The sequence below is a fragment of the Vombatus ursinus genome, unplaced genomic scaffold (genome assembly GCF_900497805.2).
Source record: "Vombatus ursinus unplaced genomic scaffold, bare-nosed wombat genome assembly UNPS02014941.1, whole genome shotgun sequence".
NCBI classification, from domain to species: domain Eukaryota; kingdom Metazoa; phylum Chordata; class Mammalia; order Diprotodontia; family Vombatidae; genus Vombatus; species Vombatus ursinus.
In genome coordinates this window covers 7,154,101-7,172,577 of record NW_020954719.1, presented here as the reverse complement: position 1 = coordinate 7,172,577, position 18,477 = coordinate 7,154,101, and the positions used below count along the sequence as shown (strand labels likewise).

Sequence of the window (18,477 nt, the reverse complement as noted above, 5' to 3'; positions counted from 1 at the left end):
TTGGAGTACAGGCTTCTTTCTGTTGAACACAAAGTAAGTGGTGACAGGCATGAGCTGTTTAACAAGGAACAGGCTATGGATGGCAGACTCCAAATGGTGCCTTGGACTGAGACTGGCTATAGAGTTTGAGATGCAAAGTTAACACATGCTAGGTTGATCCATGATGCAATACTCCCCCCTGCTGGCTTTATAGGGTGTAGCATCCATTGAGTCTATAGGTCTCATTTTAGACTTATTGACCAAACCCTGTCTTTCTCTGCCCTGCCACCCCGCCTTAACCATTTAAAGACAGGAGTCTGTAGCCATGTTATAAATATTATCATTATTAATCATTAAAAAAAAAAAACACTGAGTTCCCAGGTTGGAGAGAGGAAGAGGTAGCGCCATTGGGCCAGGGTAGGAGGAGTAAGGGGCAGAGAGCTACTTTGAATGGCCTAGAGTGGCAGGGCCTCCCCCTGCCCCCTTCCCAACTGGCTCAGTGCCCGTTGGCAGACTGCAGTTCTCTCACACAATGACCCTTCCTAGGGAAAGACATAATGACAAGTAGTGTGGCACGACTCCCCCTGCCATACCTCCTCACTCTCATGTTGGTGCTGCCTAACCCCATCAGGCCTGGACAAGGGAGTAGGGGTGATGCCAGGGACCATACCGGATGTCCAAGATGATGGGGGGGGCCTCTGAAGAGCAGCTGGGGCAACTTTATAGTGCCGATGCTGGCCTTTGGAGGGGTTTAGCCAAACAGGAACAGGATGCCTTAGGGACAATGGGCGTTGAGCAGACTGAGGAAGGAGTCCTGGGCTGGGGAGCTTGGCTACAAGGGTGATACTAGGAACACAGGCTTCACACAGTCCCACAAGGGGAGGGCGAGTATCGGGGTCACTGCTGATCATCCAGCTGCTGTAGAAGTGTCCGGCGGCGCCGTTCCAGTTCCCCTTCACTCAGCTCACTCTCTGATGTGTCCCAGCCTGTCTGTAAGGGCAAAGGCACTGACTGACTGGTGACCCTTAGCTGTTTGTTAGGGCACAAGCTGACCACAAGCGAGAAAGCACTGCATGGCACAATGGCAGAAATGCAGAGAGCCCTGACGGGGGATCCCTGCACCCCTCACCTTCTCTTTCTTAAGTCCAAGGCCAGGGGACCGATTCCGGGGCTCTGGCCTCCGGGCCTCCCTCTCTTTGTCCCGTTCTCGTTCTTTCTCTTCCATTTCCTTGCTTCCTTTCTCTTTCTCTCGCTCTATTTCACTCTCAGGACTGTTCTGCAAGACCACACCACAGAACTGCTCAGTTTCTAGTGAAGGGCAGGAATGAAGGGAAGCCAGGGGCCCAAAGAGAGGACACAGAAACTGAGTCTAGAGCAGGAAAGGTAGTCTGGTTCAAGGGGGAGGAGCCAGAGGCACAAAGGAATTACTGTTGCTCTCTAGTAAAATGAACTGAGAACCACTGCCCCTGAGCCTGCAGTACCCCTTCCCCATTTACCGACTTGTGCCTCTTCTTCTTGCCTTTCTTCTTCGGCTTCTTAGACTTCCGGAAGCCATGATCTAGATTTGGAAGAGGGTGGCTCAGTATCCCCAACCTCTCTTGGGGAAGAGAGGAAGTCTAGACACTTAATTAGTCGAGCCCCAGGCCATCTCATCCTTGCCTCCAAGAAGAACGTTCCTACAGCCATTCCAAAGAGATGGGTCCTTCTAATTCTAAAACGTCTTTACTGTTGTCTCGAGCCTTCAGCATCTCCCACTCCCATTTCTCCATTTGTTTCACCCATATTATAGTAGTAAAGTTCCTTCTGCCTTCTAACCTCAGATTCTCCTATACAGTTTTGGCCCATCCTCCCTTTTCAACCCTCAATAATAACAAACTCACATTTATATAGTGTTTTAAGGTTTACAAAGTGCTCTACCCTCAAGGGATCTAAAAAAAAAACAGTGAGCCTTCTCCCCTGAATGAATTCCACGGCATGTCACTCTGTCATTGATTCCCTCCTTCAGCTTTCTCTTCCACTGGCAAATGTCTTTTTATTCCCCCTTTTATTTCATACAGCTATTCCTAGGGCTCTCTACTCCCCCACAATAGGCTCTATTAAGTGACTTTGCCTGCTCCAAGAGGGGGGCGGCTGGAGGGAGAGCCCCGGCCCCCAAGAGGGCCACCCCCACTCTCAGCTGAATCGAGTGAAGATGAGGGTTCAGAGCCTGACTCGGAGGGATTCCATTTTCTTCGTTTAGAGGGCCGAAGAAGGGGTGGCTGCTCATCCTCTTCAGATTCAGAGCCCTGGAGAGAGACAAGGGAAGGAGAAGGCCCTCAGACAGCCTGAAGCTGGCAAGGAGAAGGATGGTGGAGAAATAAGAATATCTGTCCTACTTTCTAAATGATCCCTATCCCGCCCACAGGGTCTTTGCCTCATCCCACACATATTTTCCAATAACTCACCGAGGGCGAATGGGATCGCTTTCGATGATGTTTCTTGCCCTTTTTGCCATGTTTTCTGCCTTTGATGTGAAAGTGCTGGCATTCGCTCTGATGGGGAAGGAGGAAGAAGAGAAAAGCTCCAGAAGCACCTCTTCTCTGCCTCACGATGACCTTTTGGCCTTAGGACATGTTCCCTCTTTCACTTACAGTACCCACCCACCCATCCTCCTGTCCCCTTAGGTCCCTGAAGGGCTTTAAGAATTAGAAGTCACTCAGGTTAGCCTAGGCAAAGTCGGGGATAGGGGCAGAGCCAGAGAACCACAAAAAGATAACAGAGAGGCAATACTTTCCTCCTCACCTGTAAAAACTCTCGGAAGAGGCGTATCCGCTCGGACTCCAAGGTGATCTGTTCAAAGGCAGAGTCGCACACAAAGCGCTCTCGGACCTTGTTGGGGGAACAACAAAGCCAAGCACGTAGATGAGAACGCAAATTCGAGATCAAGCAAAGCTTGGTGGAGGCAGTAACCAGGCATAAGGGGTCTGGGGACCAAATCAAACAGTATCTTTGGAGCAAGAAGGAAGTCATGTAGTATAACCTCATGAAAAGTGTGGTGTCCAGTTAGTTTCCTCACCTCCTCCCAGCCAGTGCCAGGCTCTAGGGCAGGGGCAGCTTGCCTCAGCATGCTCCGAAAGGCAGCTTCCCTACGTCGAAGTCTCCGTGCTTCTTCCTTCTCTCTCTCCCGTTCTCGTGCCTCTGCCTTCTCCAGGAGCTGAAGGTATAAAAGACATCATCTAGGGTCACTTAAGATTGCCTGCCAGGAAAAGCCTGGAGGAGCAGGCAGAAGCATCACCTGGGCAGAGAAACATGAGGGCTAACAAGGTAGGGGGTATATATCACAACTCAGGAGGGGGAACCTGAGGGGCCTGGGCTCACCTCTGGGAATCTGGGCTCTTCCCACTCGCTCAAGCTACTGGGTACCATAAGCCCTGAAATGCAGCTGCCTCAGAGATGAGTATATGAGAATGGGCAATAGAAAGGAAGAGGACTAGAAAGTATTTGACAATTGTGCCCCAGTCTTGCCGGGAAGAAAACGGCTCTTCCTCATTGCATCTTTCACATCCTAATTCACTTCAACTGCCCTCTCCTCAGCCCCCACTCTGCCCCTACCCCAACCCTGCCCCCTCACGCTGTTGAAGGTCAGCTTGATATTGCCAGCATCCAGTGCAGCAGCCCTCTTGTCAAAGCTAATGACGTGTGCAAAGTCCTCAAAGGCTGTGTTCACTTCCACACTGAAACCCCGATCCTATGGAGTAAGCAGATAGAAGGCATGATATTAAAAACTAGGCTTTCTGATATCCTGGTCCAAGGTTGGCCAAAGACTGCTGAGAAGAGCCCTCTCCCCTTCGTAATACCTCCTCTGCCCAACTCCTGAAATTTCACAATTAAGAGCTTTTTTCCTCTAACACACTCCCAGGTCCCTCTTACCTTAAGGATGTCCTTAATGATTTTCTTCTCATCATGGAATCTGGCCTTCAGATCCTCTACATAAAACTTGAAGAGATCCAGAGGGGTGGAGCCTGCAGAGGAGGCAGGGAGGGGGGAGGGGACCTGGCTGGTGGCATCTTCCTGAGGTCTAGGGAATGAAGTTAAGGGCAGGGCAAGGGAGAGGTGGTGCAGAGAACCGGTCAGGGGCAGGGAGCCGGGGAGGGAAAGCCCGGCTGCCTTACCCGGCTGGCCCAGCATGTTGGCAAAGCGGGCATCGGTGCTGACCGCTGGGTACAGCTCCATCCAGGTAGACATGGAGTGCAGCTGCCCTGTCTCGTGCAGCTCGTCCAGGAAGGTCTGAGCGGGGAAAGGCCAGTTATGGGGACAGGGACAGAGAGAGAGATGAGGAGATTGAGAGAGAAATGGAGATAGAGACAGATAAGGGGAGAAAGAAGGGAAAACAGGTAGAGAGAGGATACCTAGATGGTGAAATGCAGAGGTAGAAAGAGAAGGAAGGAAATTTGAAACAGACAAGGAAACAAAGTCATAGAAACCTGTCTGAACCTCACACACCCCTACCAGCTCCCTGTAAGCACAATTCCCCCACCTTGCCACCCCAGAGATTAGGAACAGCCCATCCAAGATTCCCACTGCCTAGAAAATGCTCCCCTCGTTCCACGCCCTGTGGTCTCTGGTGCTTATGTGGTGCTCTCTGCTTCTGGAGAAGCTGAAACATCAAGAACAAGGCTGGGAGTACAGTGGGACCCAAAGAGCAGAAGAGGCAGCAGAGCAGGGAGCAGAGCAGCAGCTCGAAGGGGCCCAGGGGTCAGATCTAGGGTCCGTGCCCATCACGAGGCTGAGAGGGCTACCTGGAAGGCTTCGCGGTTCTTGCGATGCTGGCGCCTCTCCCGAAGTCGTGCCCGTTCCCGCTCTTCCTCTTCCTCTCGCTCCAGGGCTCGGATATGCTCCTCAAAGCAGATCAGCGCATCCTCCTTGTCCATGTCTGCCCGCAGGGAGCAGGCTCAGCAGACATTGCAGGGAGGTAGAGGGCACCCTCTCAGAACCCAGCACCCCCAGCACTACAGGGATGCTTTCCCCACTGTCTCCCAAGGGCACCCGGGGAGGGGAAAGGTGAGACCCCAGAAGATGGCAGTGACAACAGGGAAGGGTCTGGTGGGACAGGCGATTGGGATGGAGGACTTGGGAAGGAACTGTCAATACGTGAACAAAAAAAGTCCAGGTATTTGACCCTACGAGAGGGAGCAGTGATTGAAGGGGCTTCACATACATTGGCAAGACATTTTTATGGAATTGGTTTTAATAAGGCTTTGCCACTCCAGAATGTGGTACTTCTCATATCATCAGGAGATTTGCCAACAGCAGTTTGTATTACGTGGGGCCAATAGGGTCCATATCGTTAAGCCAAGTTAAGATTATATTCATCTGGGCTACAAAAATCCTCATCATCATTCAAGTCTTCTTGAATGTCCCAGCCTAAGGCTCTTCCTACTAGGCCACATTGCCTTCAGGGCCATAGTGAATCTCAGTGGAAGGGAGAGGGATGTTCCAGGGTGTCTTGGAAAAAATTTGGGAGCCCTAGAGTCCGGGCAAGTACAGGGGAATCTGTACTTGGGGGTCTGAGAGCAGTAGGGATATGGAGGGTACTGGGAGTCCCAGGAAGTTCAGGACATTAGGGGCTCCTGAGAAGTCCGAGATAAATATAAGAGGTTCAAGGGAAAGAGGGCCAGGTAGGTTCCAGGGGTCCCAGGAGGTCTTTGGGGAAGGGGGAGGGGTATGTAGGGGTGTCGAGGCCCTGGGCTCACTCTGCAGCTGGTGGTCCTGGGCAAAGCTGGGGTTGTCCATGAGGTGCTGTTGAGCTTGGGACCAAGTAGTTTGGAAGCTGACACTGCTCATTCCATCCAGGATGCTCTTTAAAGCCTGGATATTGCGGCGACGCAGTTGTTTAGCTTGTTCCTGAGGTGGTGAAAAAGGAGGCAACAGTTAGAAAATGTGTCTAGGGGAGAGGATGGGAAACCCTAGACGGAGAGAGGGGAAGTCAAGGCTCTATTTATGGGTCTGAGGCCAGGAGACATAGGGATACAGACCAACAATTTATTTTCCCAAGATGGGGCCCTGCTTGGGACCAGAAAGGATGGAAACGAAAAAGGATTTGATGGATACTATGAGAAAAACATGGGCTGGAGGCTGTCCAAAACACACTTATGGACTATGCAAAATATAACGCAAACGAGTGGCTACTACCTCTGAGTCAAGACCTAGGGAAGTGAATGAGTAACACAAGGAGTGAAGCAGGACCGGGAAAACTAGAGTAAAAGGGTGTTGGAAGGATCTCAGCTGACAAGTATTACCTTCTCCTTCTTGGCAAGGAAGAACAGGACATCATCATATATTTCCTTACGGTCCCGCTCAGGTACTACAGCCCAAACTTCCAGGTCCCCAAATGTTTGCTCAGCTCGCCTAGGGTTATACAGGTAGACTATGAAGTAAGATGGCAGAAGACACTGTCCCCCTGAAACAGCATGTTCTAGATACAGTTCACCGCCTAGGAATACCTTGGCATTCCACCCCTAGACCCTCACCGGTATCGGGTGGTAGAGGTCATACGGTCATGCTGTTCCAGAAAGTGCTGAAGGGTCTGCTTGGCCTCTTTGGCCCTCAAACGGGCCTCTTCCTTTTCTTCTTTCTCCCGCTGTGCTTTGTAGGCATTGAATGCCTGCTTTTTCTCACTTAGTTTTGGCAGAGCACTGGGATGGAGAAGATAGGGTCGGGGTAAGTCAGCCCAAATTACCTGCATTACAACTCACAACTCAGGAAGCACTGGTAATCAACCCAACAGTAGATAGGAAATCAATCAGTAGTAGGTATGAGCACAGCAGGGCCATGAGAGGAAGGGGATATGGAAAGGGCCGAGGTGCTGAGAGTAGGGATGCCCATTCATTTCAGTGGCATCTAAATCACCCATAAGCCTTTGCCACATCCAATCCCCCTCAGTCCCCATAATCCTGAATGTTTCCTTTTCATCATGGTCATCTCTTGGGCATCTCAGTCTTCTACTTTTATCCCCTCTCCCACCCATCCCAGGCTATTACCTTCCCGGCTCTTGCCCATCCCGATCCCTGAGGGGAACTAGGATCACTCCAAGTTTCCCCAGCCCTGTTGTTCCCATGGATAGGTTTTAGGGGTTGTCTGGGCTCCCCCTCCTCAGCCCTACCTGTAGCGGGGGTCAGTGACCACCATCTTCATGGCTTGTTCCCATGAAGCATTGGAGGGGACGGCCTGGAATTGAGCGGGTAGATGACTAAGAGTTTCAAACTTCCACAAATTCCCCCCAGCCCTTAACTGAGAAATCACCCCACACGAAGTTGTAGTACCTTGTCCCTTAGCAATTCCTTGAATGCCTGCTTTGCCTTTTCTCGGCTGCTCCAGCTGAAGCTTGACCTCTCTGGCTCGAGCTTTGGCTCGTCCTCCTCCTGCCGCCTAGCAGCACTGGAAGCCAGACAGGATTCAGCCAAAGGCCCTCATCATACCCCTCCCCTCCAGCCTCTGGGCATCCTGCTCCCCTCCTCCAGGGAGGGATCCCCCCAGGATCCCCGGCAGAGGCAGCAAGGTTGAGGATGCTGGACATACAGAGGAAGGTAGAGGATGGCAGATATGCCTCAGGGGACCAGACACAGCTGACCTAGATACCGATGTGCTGCAGCCTTTACCTGCCAGTGCTCTCCTCCTGATGCAGAAGTCCCTGATCCAGAGGCTGGGTAGGTTCTGACAGTTCACAGTCTTCATGCCCACCTGGCTCAGGTTCGATGAGGCCCGTAGAGACTGGGGCCGGTCCAGGAGTAGCAGGAGGTGGCTCAGGCTGTGGCTGTGGCTGTGGCTGCTGCTTCCTGCAATGACCCCAGCGGACAGTAGAGCAGGGGTACAAGATAGGCATGAGGTCATGAGTTGAGGTGGTCCTTCTACCATGGGCAAGACCAAGGGCTGAAAATGGACTGTCCTGAAGTGGTACAGGGAGCTCTCTCCACATAGATAATAAGAGGTGGGGGGCTCATTCAATACTTCATACCCAAGGCTCCCACCAAGCCCACTGGCCCTGAGGATAGGTGGCCTCACTCACCCTGCAGCCTCCTGTTTGACCAAAGCTGCAATTAGGGAAGAGAGTTTGTGGGTCAGAGCACAGAGAGGGCAGGGGCTCCTGGTGCCCCCTACACCAGAGCCCCCAACCCAGCCCCCACCCTGCCCCTCAGACCCCTCACCCTCCAGTTCATCCAGGTCCTTAGGCCGGGTCCACCGGGACTCCTTACTCTGGTTGTTGTAGTAGTAGGGTTTGCCAGTGTCTGACTTGTACTCTTTCCAGGGGCACTGAGACAACAGCAACTGTAGGAGTATGGTAGGAATTGAGGGACAAGGTGTGCATCAGACAGCTGGGGTGGTACTCTTCAAAGGATGTTAAGGGAACCATCAGAGTGGAAACATGGAGTGATTATCAAAAGGTGGGCCAGGTTCAGAGAGCAGACTTCCTACTCAATTAGTGGCTACACTGAAGACTTGGGTCCACAATAAGCATGTTCAAGGAAAACAAGGAATGTATGTTCAGAGAACTAAGGATATCCAGAGTCATAAAGGAGTGTCACACATATGAATGGGTAAAGGTGATTAAGACACAGAAGTTGAGACAAGCATAAAGATCAGAGATGTGTTGGGGTCAGGGCTGTGGTAGGAGCCAAAGATTCAAGGATCCTTCACCTCAGCTTTGGACTTGAGTACGCTGGGCTTCTCCCATACAGACTGCTTGTCATCTGCATTGTAGTAATAGATCCGCCCATCAGGAGCTACATGTTCACTCCACAAAACTCTCTAAGAAGCAGAGAAATTTTTTTCAGGCTCTACTCCCAATGCCCACCTCTCCCCACTCGTTTGCTCTCAGGCTTCTCTCCTTCAGTCCTTCTTGATACACTCACCGTAGGGTCTGCTCCAGCCACAACAGCTGGAAAAGAAATTGAAAAAAATATCTAAGGCCAAGTTCCGACCCTGGCCCGATACCCCCCAGATACCTGGTCCCCCATCATCCCACTCCTGCCAATGCCCACCCTGGCCCAATCAATACCCCAAATTCCCTGGCACCCCAACAGGCATGATCCACGGCAGGTTCCAGACCACCGTCCCCCTCCCTCTATGCCCCCAACCTCCGAGCCTGGGGGGGCCAAGCCCCCAGAAGACTCACAGCTGGCGGTGTCCACACCTGGGGCCGTCTGCCGAAGAAAGAGGGGGAAGGGTCGGGGCCAAGCCCAGTGGTCCCCAGGACCCTAGGTCCTGGGGGAAGGGGAAGTAGGCCGGGCCAGGACCCAGGTGTCTTGGCTTTTAAGTGTCTGTGCTTCTTAACCAGTTCCACCCACCCCCAATAGCTGGAACCTTGAGATAGCAGGGGCAAATCCCACAGGTGCTTCTTTCTTCTCTTTCCTTGAGTGGAAATGCTTTGAAAAATTAAATCCCATGTCTCATTTCCCTCACTGACAGACACAAACCCTACAACCTGCCCTGGCAGCTTGACTCCCCATAGGCATTGACAGGCACCAAAAGAATGAGTAGGATGAAGTTTGACAATGCCACCTCCTTCAGTGGCATTAACATATATCCAAGTAGGTGTTTGTGAATGTGAAAAGCAATGTACATTAAGTTTGTATGCACATCTTAGTGAAATAGAAGAGCAGAAGAAAATCTGTGTGACTTCAGGAATTTATGGAACTAAATTTGCAGCTTGGAAGTATACATGAAGTGATTGAGAGGGAAAGTTGATGGATTAGGATGTGAACAGAGAAGGTAAGAGAGGCAAAGTGAAGAGAGAGGGTGAGGGGAATTACCCCTTGCTTTGAGTCAGACCCACAAGGCTGCAGGACAAAGCTCAGATGCCTAGGGGGCCCCCCAACGCTTACCGCAGCAGTGACAGGTACCGCGGGCATCAGCATCCCTGGCATCATGGGTGGTACCATCCCTGGTATCTGAGCACAAACAAGGCAAGAGCCAGCCACATATGTCAGGATGGACGTGGACGGGGTTGCAAATGAGGCAGGGGGGCAGGGAGACAGACCATCACTCAGAACATGGGGCATAGCAAGTCCTGGTCCTTGGGCTCTCTGCCCAAGCTGGCAGTTCTAATCAATCACTCAGCAGTAAAAACTGCACAGGTATGCCCACCCTCCTCCCAATTCCCAAAATGCTTTTGTCTTCCACCATTCCCTAGAGAACACCAGTGTCCACTATCCTTACCCTAAGAGTCATCCCCAGAAAGAACCCCAAAAAACTCCACCGACAAAGTTCCAAGAGACTGGGTGTGTTCAATTTCCATTAGACTCACTGTCTAATTTCCATTAGATTTAGGCCAGGCCTACATAATTTCAACTAAGGTTCCTTCTGCCTTTCCCCCCATTCTCATCCCCACCTTCAGGTAAACTGATGGACCTAAGAACACTTATCCGTAGTTCCCTAGGATGAAAAGAGATAAGTATTACCTGTGTAATTGGTGGTGGCCCCCCCATTGGTGGGAGCATCGGGGGCATCATGCCAGGGGGGATGGGAGGGATGGCAGGTGGTCTCTGGTTCATGGGAGGTAGCCCCATTGGGGGGAAGGGTGGAGGGATCCCTGGAGGGGGCATCTGGAAATGAGGGGAAGGGGCACTGAGCAGAGAAGGTATTATCCTAGACATGACCACCTGCTCCCACCTCAGGAGTCAAGTGAGGCAGGTAGGGCCTGGATGCCAACCCCAAACTCAGAATACTTGTGGATGATACATAGTAGGTAGCACCCTCCCTTTTCCTGGCCTGGTGGGAGGTCACCAACAACAACGACTGTGACCCATAAAGGGGAACTATGGGATTAACAGGAGATCTTGCTGGAGTAAAAGGCTCTAAGTCATGCTCTGGGACTAGGCCTAGAATTCCCAAACCTTTATCTAATAAACACTGAAGCCTCTTAGGAAACATGGGGAAATGAAGTGAATCTGAGTGGGAAAAACAAAGTCACAGGGGTGATCTACTTTCTAAGATCCTCTTCCCCAAACAGTTTCCCTCAGAAATGGAGAAAAGTAAGAACTGGTACCCAGCTTCCCCTAATCATCTGCCTACCTATCCCCTCAGGTCTGATTCATGACATTTCAGATGTTATGCCAAAATATAAAGAAAAGAGAAAAGAACAGAAAGGAAAGTTCAGTTCCCTTCTTTCTCCTGAATGCCCTTGGCCCTGTTCACTCTTATACCCCAACCATATCCCCATATCAAATATATATTTAGAATGAGGACTTCTTCCTCACCTTTCCTTTTCCCCCACCTGTAGTGCCTTACTTAGCAGGGGAAAAATCACACATATTTTAGACACAGAACTTGTCACCAGCTCCATCTCCCATAAACACACCAGGACCCTCCCCTTCTTGTCCCTGGGCCAAGGGACAGAATGATGCTATAGGAAGACCATGCCCAGAAGGCAGCAATGGCCAGGGGAATACAGAGTTGGGAGCTGAAGACTGGAAGGGCCATCCACAGGGAAAGACATTAAACTTACGAAGGGTGGTGGCATCATGGGGGGCCCCGGTGGGAAAGGGGCAGGTGTTGCCAAGGGCCTGGGGCCAGAATCGGGAACCGACTGTTGAGGGAGAAAAAAATGGTCATAGGACCTAGGATAGGTACAGAGATGGGGTTCAGCAATTAGGCAAAGAAGAGGTGAAGATGGAGTAACATGATAATTTGGGGAGGATGGACTCCAAGTCAAACATCCTTCCCTACCCCAAGCTGATCTCCAGTGATACTTTCCTCCAAACTAGCCTCATTTCTCTCAGACCCATGCTGAAAGTGCTATTCCAATACCACTTTGAAACCAGCAGTTTCCACCACATCAAAAGCCACAGGGGGTGGTTAATAAACTAAGGGAACATAGCTGCAAGGCCTTGCACCTCCACCTAAGGGCCTGTTTATGGGAGGAGGGGGAAAGAAGTTGAGGTCAGGGGCTGATGTAGTTCAAGGGCAGAATTGGAGGGTCCAGGCAGCCCATGAAGCCCCTGATCCTGCCCAAGTTCCCATTTTCAGAAACTGACCCCTCGGTATCATAAAGTGTTTTCTGATATCAAAATGCAGACCCTCCCACTAAATCTACTGCTTTCCTCTGACCAGTTCCCTAGGGGAGCTACAGTGCATAGCCCAGACTAAAAATATTATCTTCACTCCAGTTTCATCTTTTGGTCTACCCCTTGTCCAAAGTCTGGTTTCCATTTTTCAAGATTCCTCATCATCTCGGGGTTCAGTCTCAGGCAAGGACCTACTAAATTGTTGAGAAATCTGAAGAGTCTCCTGTTTAGACTTTCCTGTTATACTACTGTGTGATCTCTTCTGAATCCACCCAGGTCCTTCTCCTTAACCCTAGCACCTGCCAATTCTTCCTTCTGAACTCTCGATCTTGGCAGACCACTCATAATTTAGGAGGGTGTTAGGGCACTCCTAATTACTTCACCAAGACATTCAGATGTCCTCTTTGAGACAAGTCTTCCTCCCCCAAGTACCCAGCCAATGGGAAATAGTGCTCTATTTTTCACTCTAGCATGCCATCTGCTCCCCTATCCCCAACTAATTCATATGTTATGCCAGCCTTATCTCTGAAATCTAAAGTGGGAGAAAAGACTAGAAAAGGAAAGTGTAGCTACCTTTGTCCTGTACATCCTTGCCCCTGTTTATCCCCATGTCCTAACCTTGTCCCTTTATTAAATATCTAGATTTCCTCATCACCACTCTTCCTCCCAAAGCATCAGTGGGAAGGGGGAAATCAGGAACTTTAGACATGGTGCTTGTTACCAGCTCCATCCTACCCCACTCCCTATAAATACACCAGGATCCCCCTTCCTGTCCCTAAGGGGCAGGATGGTGTCATAGGAAGACCATACTCGGGGGTGGGGGAGCAGCAATGGCCAGGAGAACACAGAGTTGGGGGCAGGAGATGGAAGGGCTATCTGTCCTTGATAAAAGAGGATCACAGAAATCATCTATTAAGATAACAGGAAATTTTTATACCAATGGAAGTGGTAGAAAATTCTACCAATTCCAACAGGAATCTTTTCTAACAATGGGTCATTCAACCTCCACTTGAAGACATTCAGTGATAGGAAATTCACTACTTTTGGACAGTTCCAACTGTGAGAAAGGGCCCAATAGTTTCCCTGCATAAGAATTACAGTGACTAGCTAATGCCTTCCATAACAGACACAGAGGGGTGTAGCTAGTAATTGGGCCTCGGTGTTACGAAGACATTGGTTCAAGTACTGCCTCTGATACCTACTGGCTGTGTGAACTTGGGCTAGTCACTTAAATTCCCTGTGTCCCAGGCAACTCTCTACACTGTAAATTGAAGAGAAGGTGCTGATTTACATTAGGACAGGCACTTTCTCACCAAGATCTCCCTACACCAACGAAATCACAGATATGTATATGAACATATGTATTTACTATTTATATGATAACTATGTATGTCCATATATCTACCATATTAACTCTACAAATCCTCCCTCTGTATTATTGCTCCTTACAGCTCCATCACTTCCTTTGAAACCCAAATTAAAACTTACCTCCTCCAAGACTTCTTTTTCTCATTAATTCCATTTCATCCCCATTTCTATTTCTTTATTATGTGCCATTCAGCACATATTTATATAGTACATACTACATTGTGGTATTTTTGTTCTTTTTATGTTGCTTTGTAATTGATCCCTAGTCACTTCACATGTATGTCTCTTCCAAGAGAAAAATTTCTAGAAGATACAAACTCTTAGATGCTTTTTAATCCCACAAATAGACAGGTGTTCAGTAAACACTTAGATTCTGCTCCATCTCTGTTGGATAGCGAGTTTCCCGTCTTTGACGGAGAACCTAGAGTGATCTGGCCCCACTCTCCATTATCCAAGGGGCTGGGGCACCAACATATACATTTCTCAGCTCCATTTATTCCCATCCATTTTCCATTCTTCCCTCATCATCGAGAAAAGGGGCAGTCACTCCTGTCTACATGGCTTCTTGCAAACAGCTCTAAGGAAAGGCAGGGTTGGAGAAAGAGGGGGAAGCAATATGTTTGGTGAGAAAGATGGATTACTTCTAGATTTTCATTATACAGAGACCTCATTCCAGGTTGCCAAAATGAGGACTCTCTGGGAAATAAACACAGATAAGCCTTATTAGCACTGTTGTATCCATTGTCAGCATCCAATTCTCTGGACTAATGGAGGACAGCAGAGGCACAGATTAAACAAAAAAAATGGTAATTCACAAGTCTTTGCATTTCACTAAAGAATACAGTGTGGGTTATATATGTACATAAACACACATAAAATAAACACACATAGAGACACACATATAATCTGGCAACTTTGCTTTCCTAATTAATTTTCACGGCACAAGATATTTGGTTGCAGCAGTGAGGACTTGGGGATATCTAATTAGCTGTAATTCAGAAGTGATGAAACACAACCATCCATTAATGGGATTAGAAAGGGAAGGGGTATGTGTGTCATAACATAAAAATTAATCTGCTTAATGATGTGTTCACACTTAACCACCATCAATACTATCATTTTGTAAAAAGGATGGCAAATATAATATATATGTATATACACATATATTTCCCTCCACTTTACACAAAGTATGTGTCCTGAAGTTTTTTTTGAAAACTGTATTAAAAAACAAAATCAAAGCATACCTTTAAATGTACCAGGAAAAGTCATTATCTATTCTAAATGAATTCTTTTGTAAAGTGAAGAAAAAACCCTAATTTAGCTGTTTCATAAATTTTAACTTTCAAAAGTTTTTTTAAAGACACGCTTTATTAACAACATGCACAGACATATATTTGTATTTCTTCAAATTATCTGAGCATATTGACTGGGTAGGACAGTAGGAGATAGTAACAGTAAAATATATGGTTGGTTTGGAAAAGTTATTTTGAGATCAAATATGGCATATAGTCTTGAGCAATTAAGGTAAGAACTTCTGCATAGGGTATTCAATTCAACAAGCATTTATGAAGTGCCTACTAAGTGCTAGGGGTTGACATTGGCTAAGGCCTGTTTTGGACACCTCCCTGAATGTGGTGAGGGAAAAGTATACATAACAAATTTCAGCAAAACTTTCAGAGTTCTCCCTCTATTTCACATTCTCCCACACCACATATCCTACATGTCCCTTCTACTTTCTAATTCCTAAGTAATGTAGAAGTTACACTTATGAGTGGCAGTCTGATAGGAAGTTATGTTGAACCACACCAGTGGAGATAGTTATTGGGCTAGATAAAAGATGCTGGGGTTCTCACGAAATAGATCTTGGGTAAGGGAGAGGAGAAAGTACAATTGAAAATTACCCATCTCCAATAATGTATTTACAGGGGAAGCTGTCAGGAACACTTTCAAAACAATAAATTCATCACATACCACATAGCTAAGGGACAAGGCTGGGGACTCCAAAAGATGAAGGAATAGAAAGGAGAAAGTAAATTGACAGAAGGGACTCCGATGGAGTTATGCCACAGATGGTATTTCTTACAAGACCAATTCCCCCATACCTGCACATCCCCCCCCCCCCCCCCCAATCTTACTCCTATGACCCTGAGGGAAAGCCAATCTTGAAATTCCAGTGGATCTGGGAAGAAGAACTCAAGAGTCTTATTCAGGGAGGTAGGTAAACAGGTAATAAGGGCCAGTCTAGAAGGTTTCTAGGTCCCTCTGGTCCTACTCTGCCATCTTTCTTGGTTGACAGTAGAAGTTGGAGATCTGAGGGATTTAAAGTCTCACAAATGAATAGCTGCTTCAAATGGAGGCAGAATGAAGGCTGCAGGATTCCAAAGTCAACTGCACTGTGGCTCTCCACTTTTACCTAGTTGCAAGTGTATTCCCATTCTAGGCTGTTCTCCACTCAGCTATGAAGGTGATCTTCCTAAAGCCCAAGTCTGATCACATTACCCCCCCTCTCCCAATTTAATAAACTCTAGTGGCTCCCTATTACCTCCAGGATCAAATAGAAAATCTTCTGTTTGACTTTGAAAGCCCTTCATAACCTGGCCTTCCTACATTTCCAGTATTTTACACCTTTTCCCCCTCCATATACTCTGTGATCCAGTGACACTGGCCTGCTTGATGCACAAAACACTGCATTTCACAAGTCTGGAATTCTCTCCCTCCTCATCTCTGCCTCCTGGCTTCCTTCAAGTCCCAGATAAAATACTACCTCCTAAAAGCAGCTTTGCAGATTTCTTTTAATAATAGTACTTTCTCCCTGAGATTATCTTTAATTGACCTCATATACTTCTATATATCTTGTTTGAACATAGTTGTTTGGCCCATTTAGAGCTCCCTGAGGTCAGGAACTGTTTTTACCTTTCTTTGTATCCCCAGAACTTAGCACGATACCTAACACAAAGTAGCCCCTTAATAAAATGCTTGTTGACTTGACTCCATGTACTCCAGTTTCATCCATTTCTGGCTTAAACCTGGTCAGTCTGATTCTGTCACTTCAATTGCTTTCTTTTCAACCAGAAAGGGGGGAGGGGAGGGGAGAGTGTTTCTTCCCTCTCCATCTTTATTCCAACCCCTCCATCACTTGAAATATCTTGGTTGGACTAATGACTCCCACCCCCAACCCCAATCTGTAAGTATTTTCTTTCCCTCCTTCATGAGCCAACTCCAGTGACTTTTCAAGGCTCGGTCTGAAAGCCTCCTTTGCATCCTCATCCCTTTCCCTGGTTTTTGGTCCCCTTCTCCTTGACTTCCCTGTCTCTGCTCTCTCCCATTTTCCTGACTTTTCACCTCCTGTTAAGGGGTGCCCGTATCAGGGCCTTCCCCATGGAAGGTAAATCAAGTAAGCAGGCCAAGGCTGGGGAAGGGGGGGGGGATCCTAAGGGGATTCCTAGCCCCTGAAGGGCTGGGAAAGGAGAGGGGGAAAGGGGGGCAGGGGGAAAGGGGAGGAGAGAGGAGGAGAAGGAAAGGGAGAAAGGGGAAGAGTGGAGGAAGGAAGGGGGGAGAGGGGAGGAAGAAAAGGGAGAAGAATAGAGGGAAGAGGGGGAAAGAATGGGGGAGGGGAGGGGGGAAAATAACCTGTGACTCCCCGTATTTCCTTCTCTGCCTTTGCCTCACGCATCCCCCACCCCCACTTTCCCAGTCTCTCTCCCCCTTTTGTTGACCCCTCTTCCTCTCCCCTCCCCCCGGGTCGCCCCCACCCCTACTCTCTCTCCTCTTGCCCCTCTCCCCTGAGCCCCACTGCCGCCCCTCCCCCGTCCCACCCCAATGCCTCCTCGTCCCCGGCCCAGCCTCTCCCCTCAGGTAGCCCGCCGGCACTTCGCCGCCCCCCCCCAGTCCTTCTCCCCCCAGCCCCCACCGCCGACCCGGGCCGCAGGGGGCGCTGTAGGACCGGCCCAACCCCCCCCACCCCCCACCCCCGCACGGGGACTTTACCATGCCAGAGCCTCCGAGCAGCTGGGCCGGCCCGGCCCACCCGCCAGTAAAAGCCTCTCTGATTGGTCGGATCGCGGGCAGGAGGGTGGGACCGGCAAGGAGAGCACCCTTTCAGTGCCGGAGCAGAGGCAGCTTCACCTAGTCACGCCTCCACTCCTCCCCCCTCTCCCTCTCAGCCCCGCCCCCGCTCCCGCCCAGGACGCTGGCTAGTGCGGGAAGCGCGCGAACCGAGCTCCAGAAGGACTGACGAGCAGCCCGTCCAGGGCCACGCCCACCGCCTCCGGGTGCGTAGCCTTGGGCGGCCCTGCGGGCTGGCCCCCGGCTTGGGGCTCCTCCCTCCTCCCTCCTCCCTCCTCCTCCCTCCTGCCACCCTCCCTTCCTTCTCTCTGCAGCCTCCGGGACGGAAGTCGTATATTCCTTTTACAGCATCCAGGCTCTGCTGGAAGCCCTTCAATGATGGGGACCTCAGTACCTCTCCAGACAATCCGTTCCACTTTGGGCAGTTTAAATTTGGCACAAAACCTGGCACAGAGTCCCCTGGATCCTGCCTCCCTCTCTGCCTCTGCAGCGCCCCCAGGACAGAAGTCACTGATTCTTTGACATTATCCAGGCTCTGCTGCAAGCCCTTCAGTGATGGCACCTCACTAGTCATGGAGACAGCTTTAATTCGGCAGACTGCTTGGCACATTAGCAGGCACTTAATGAGTGCTGTGTCTAATCTATCTATCTACAGTGATGAGAAAGAGCTTCATTTTTTTTTTTCCTCCTTACCCTGAGATCTCTAGCTGTTTCTCCGGGTGCAAGAGAAAACACATTGGATTTGCTCCCAGAGGACCTTAGTTTGCATTCTGGCTCTGGTGTGTGACCTTGAGAAAGGCAGGCACTAAGTTAGGAGGACCTGAGTTCAAATCCAGTCTCAGACCAAAAACTTACTAGCTGTGTGACCCCGGCCAAGACACTTAACCCCAATTGCCTAAAAAAAAAAAAAAAAAAAAAAAAAGGAAGCACTGCTTTGGCCTCTGTTTCCTCATCTGTAAAATGGGGATAATAATAGCACCCACCTCCCTGGGTTGTTTTTGAGAATCAAATGAGATACTAATTG

At 49.4% G+C, this 18,477-nt stretch overlaps 1 protein-coding gene across 3 annotated transcripts; it reads right to left on the bottom strand.

The window, feature by feature from the left end:
- Positions 1 to 16: 16 nt before the first annotated feature.
- Positions 17 to 17,407, bottom strand: PRPF40B (pre-mRNA processing factor 40 homolog B). 3 transcript variants are annotated; one of them, XM_027844429.1, is made up of 26 exons: positions 17,376 to 17,407; positions 11,462 to 11,542; positions 10,416 to 10,559; positions 9,840 to 9,905; positions 9,131 to 9,158; positions 8,868 to 8,893; positions 8,653 to 8,763; positions 8,163 to 8,283; positions 8,024 to 8,048; positions 7,617 to 7,793; positions 7,281 to 7,395; positions 7,121 to 7,185; positions 6,489 to 6,653; positions 6,258 to 6,366; positions 5,712 to 5,862; positions 4,758 to 4,891; positions 4,131 to 4,245; positions 3,889 to 3,980; positions 3,590 to 3,706; positions 3,035 to 3,172; positions 2,761 to 2,847; positions 2,424 to 2,510; positions 2,090 to 2,264; positions 1,476 to 1,537; positions 1,109 to 1,255; positions 17 to 969 (listed from the first exon to the last, which is right to left on the bottom strand). In XM_027844429.1, exons 1-26 carry the CDS (start codon positions 17,376 to 17,378, stop codon positions 877 to 879), a joined length of 2,634 nt encoding a protein of 877 aa, XP_027700230.1. In that variant the 5' UTR covers positions 17,379 to 17,407; the 3' UTR covers positions 17 to 876. The 3 variants fall into 3 exon arrangements, with proteins under 3 accessions (XP_027700230.1, XP_027700232.1, XP_027700231.1); XM_027844431.1 differs by having other exon boundaries at positions 17 to 965; XM_027844430.1 differs by having other exon boundaries at positions 8,211 to 8,283.
- Between the last annotated feature and the right edge of the window lie 1,070 nt (positions 17,408 to 18,477).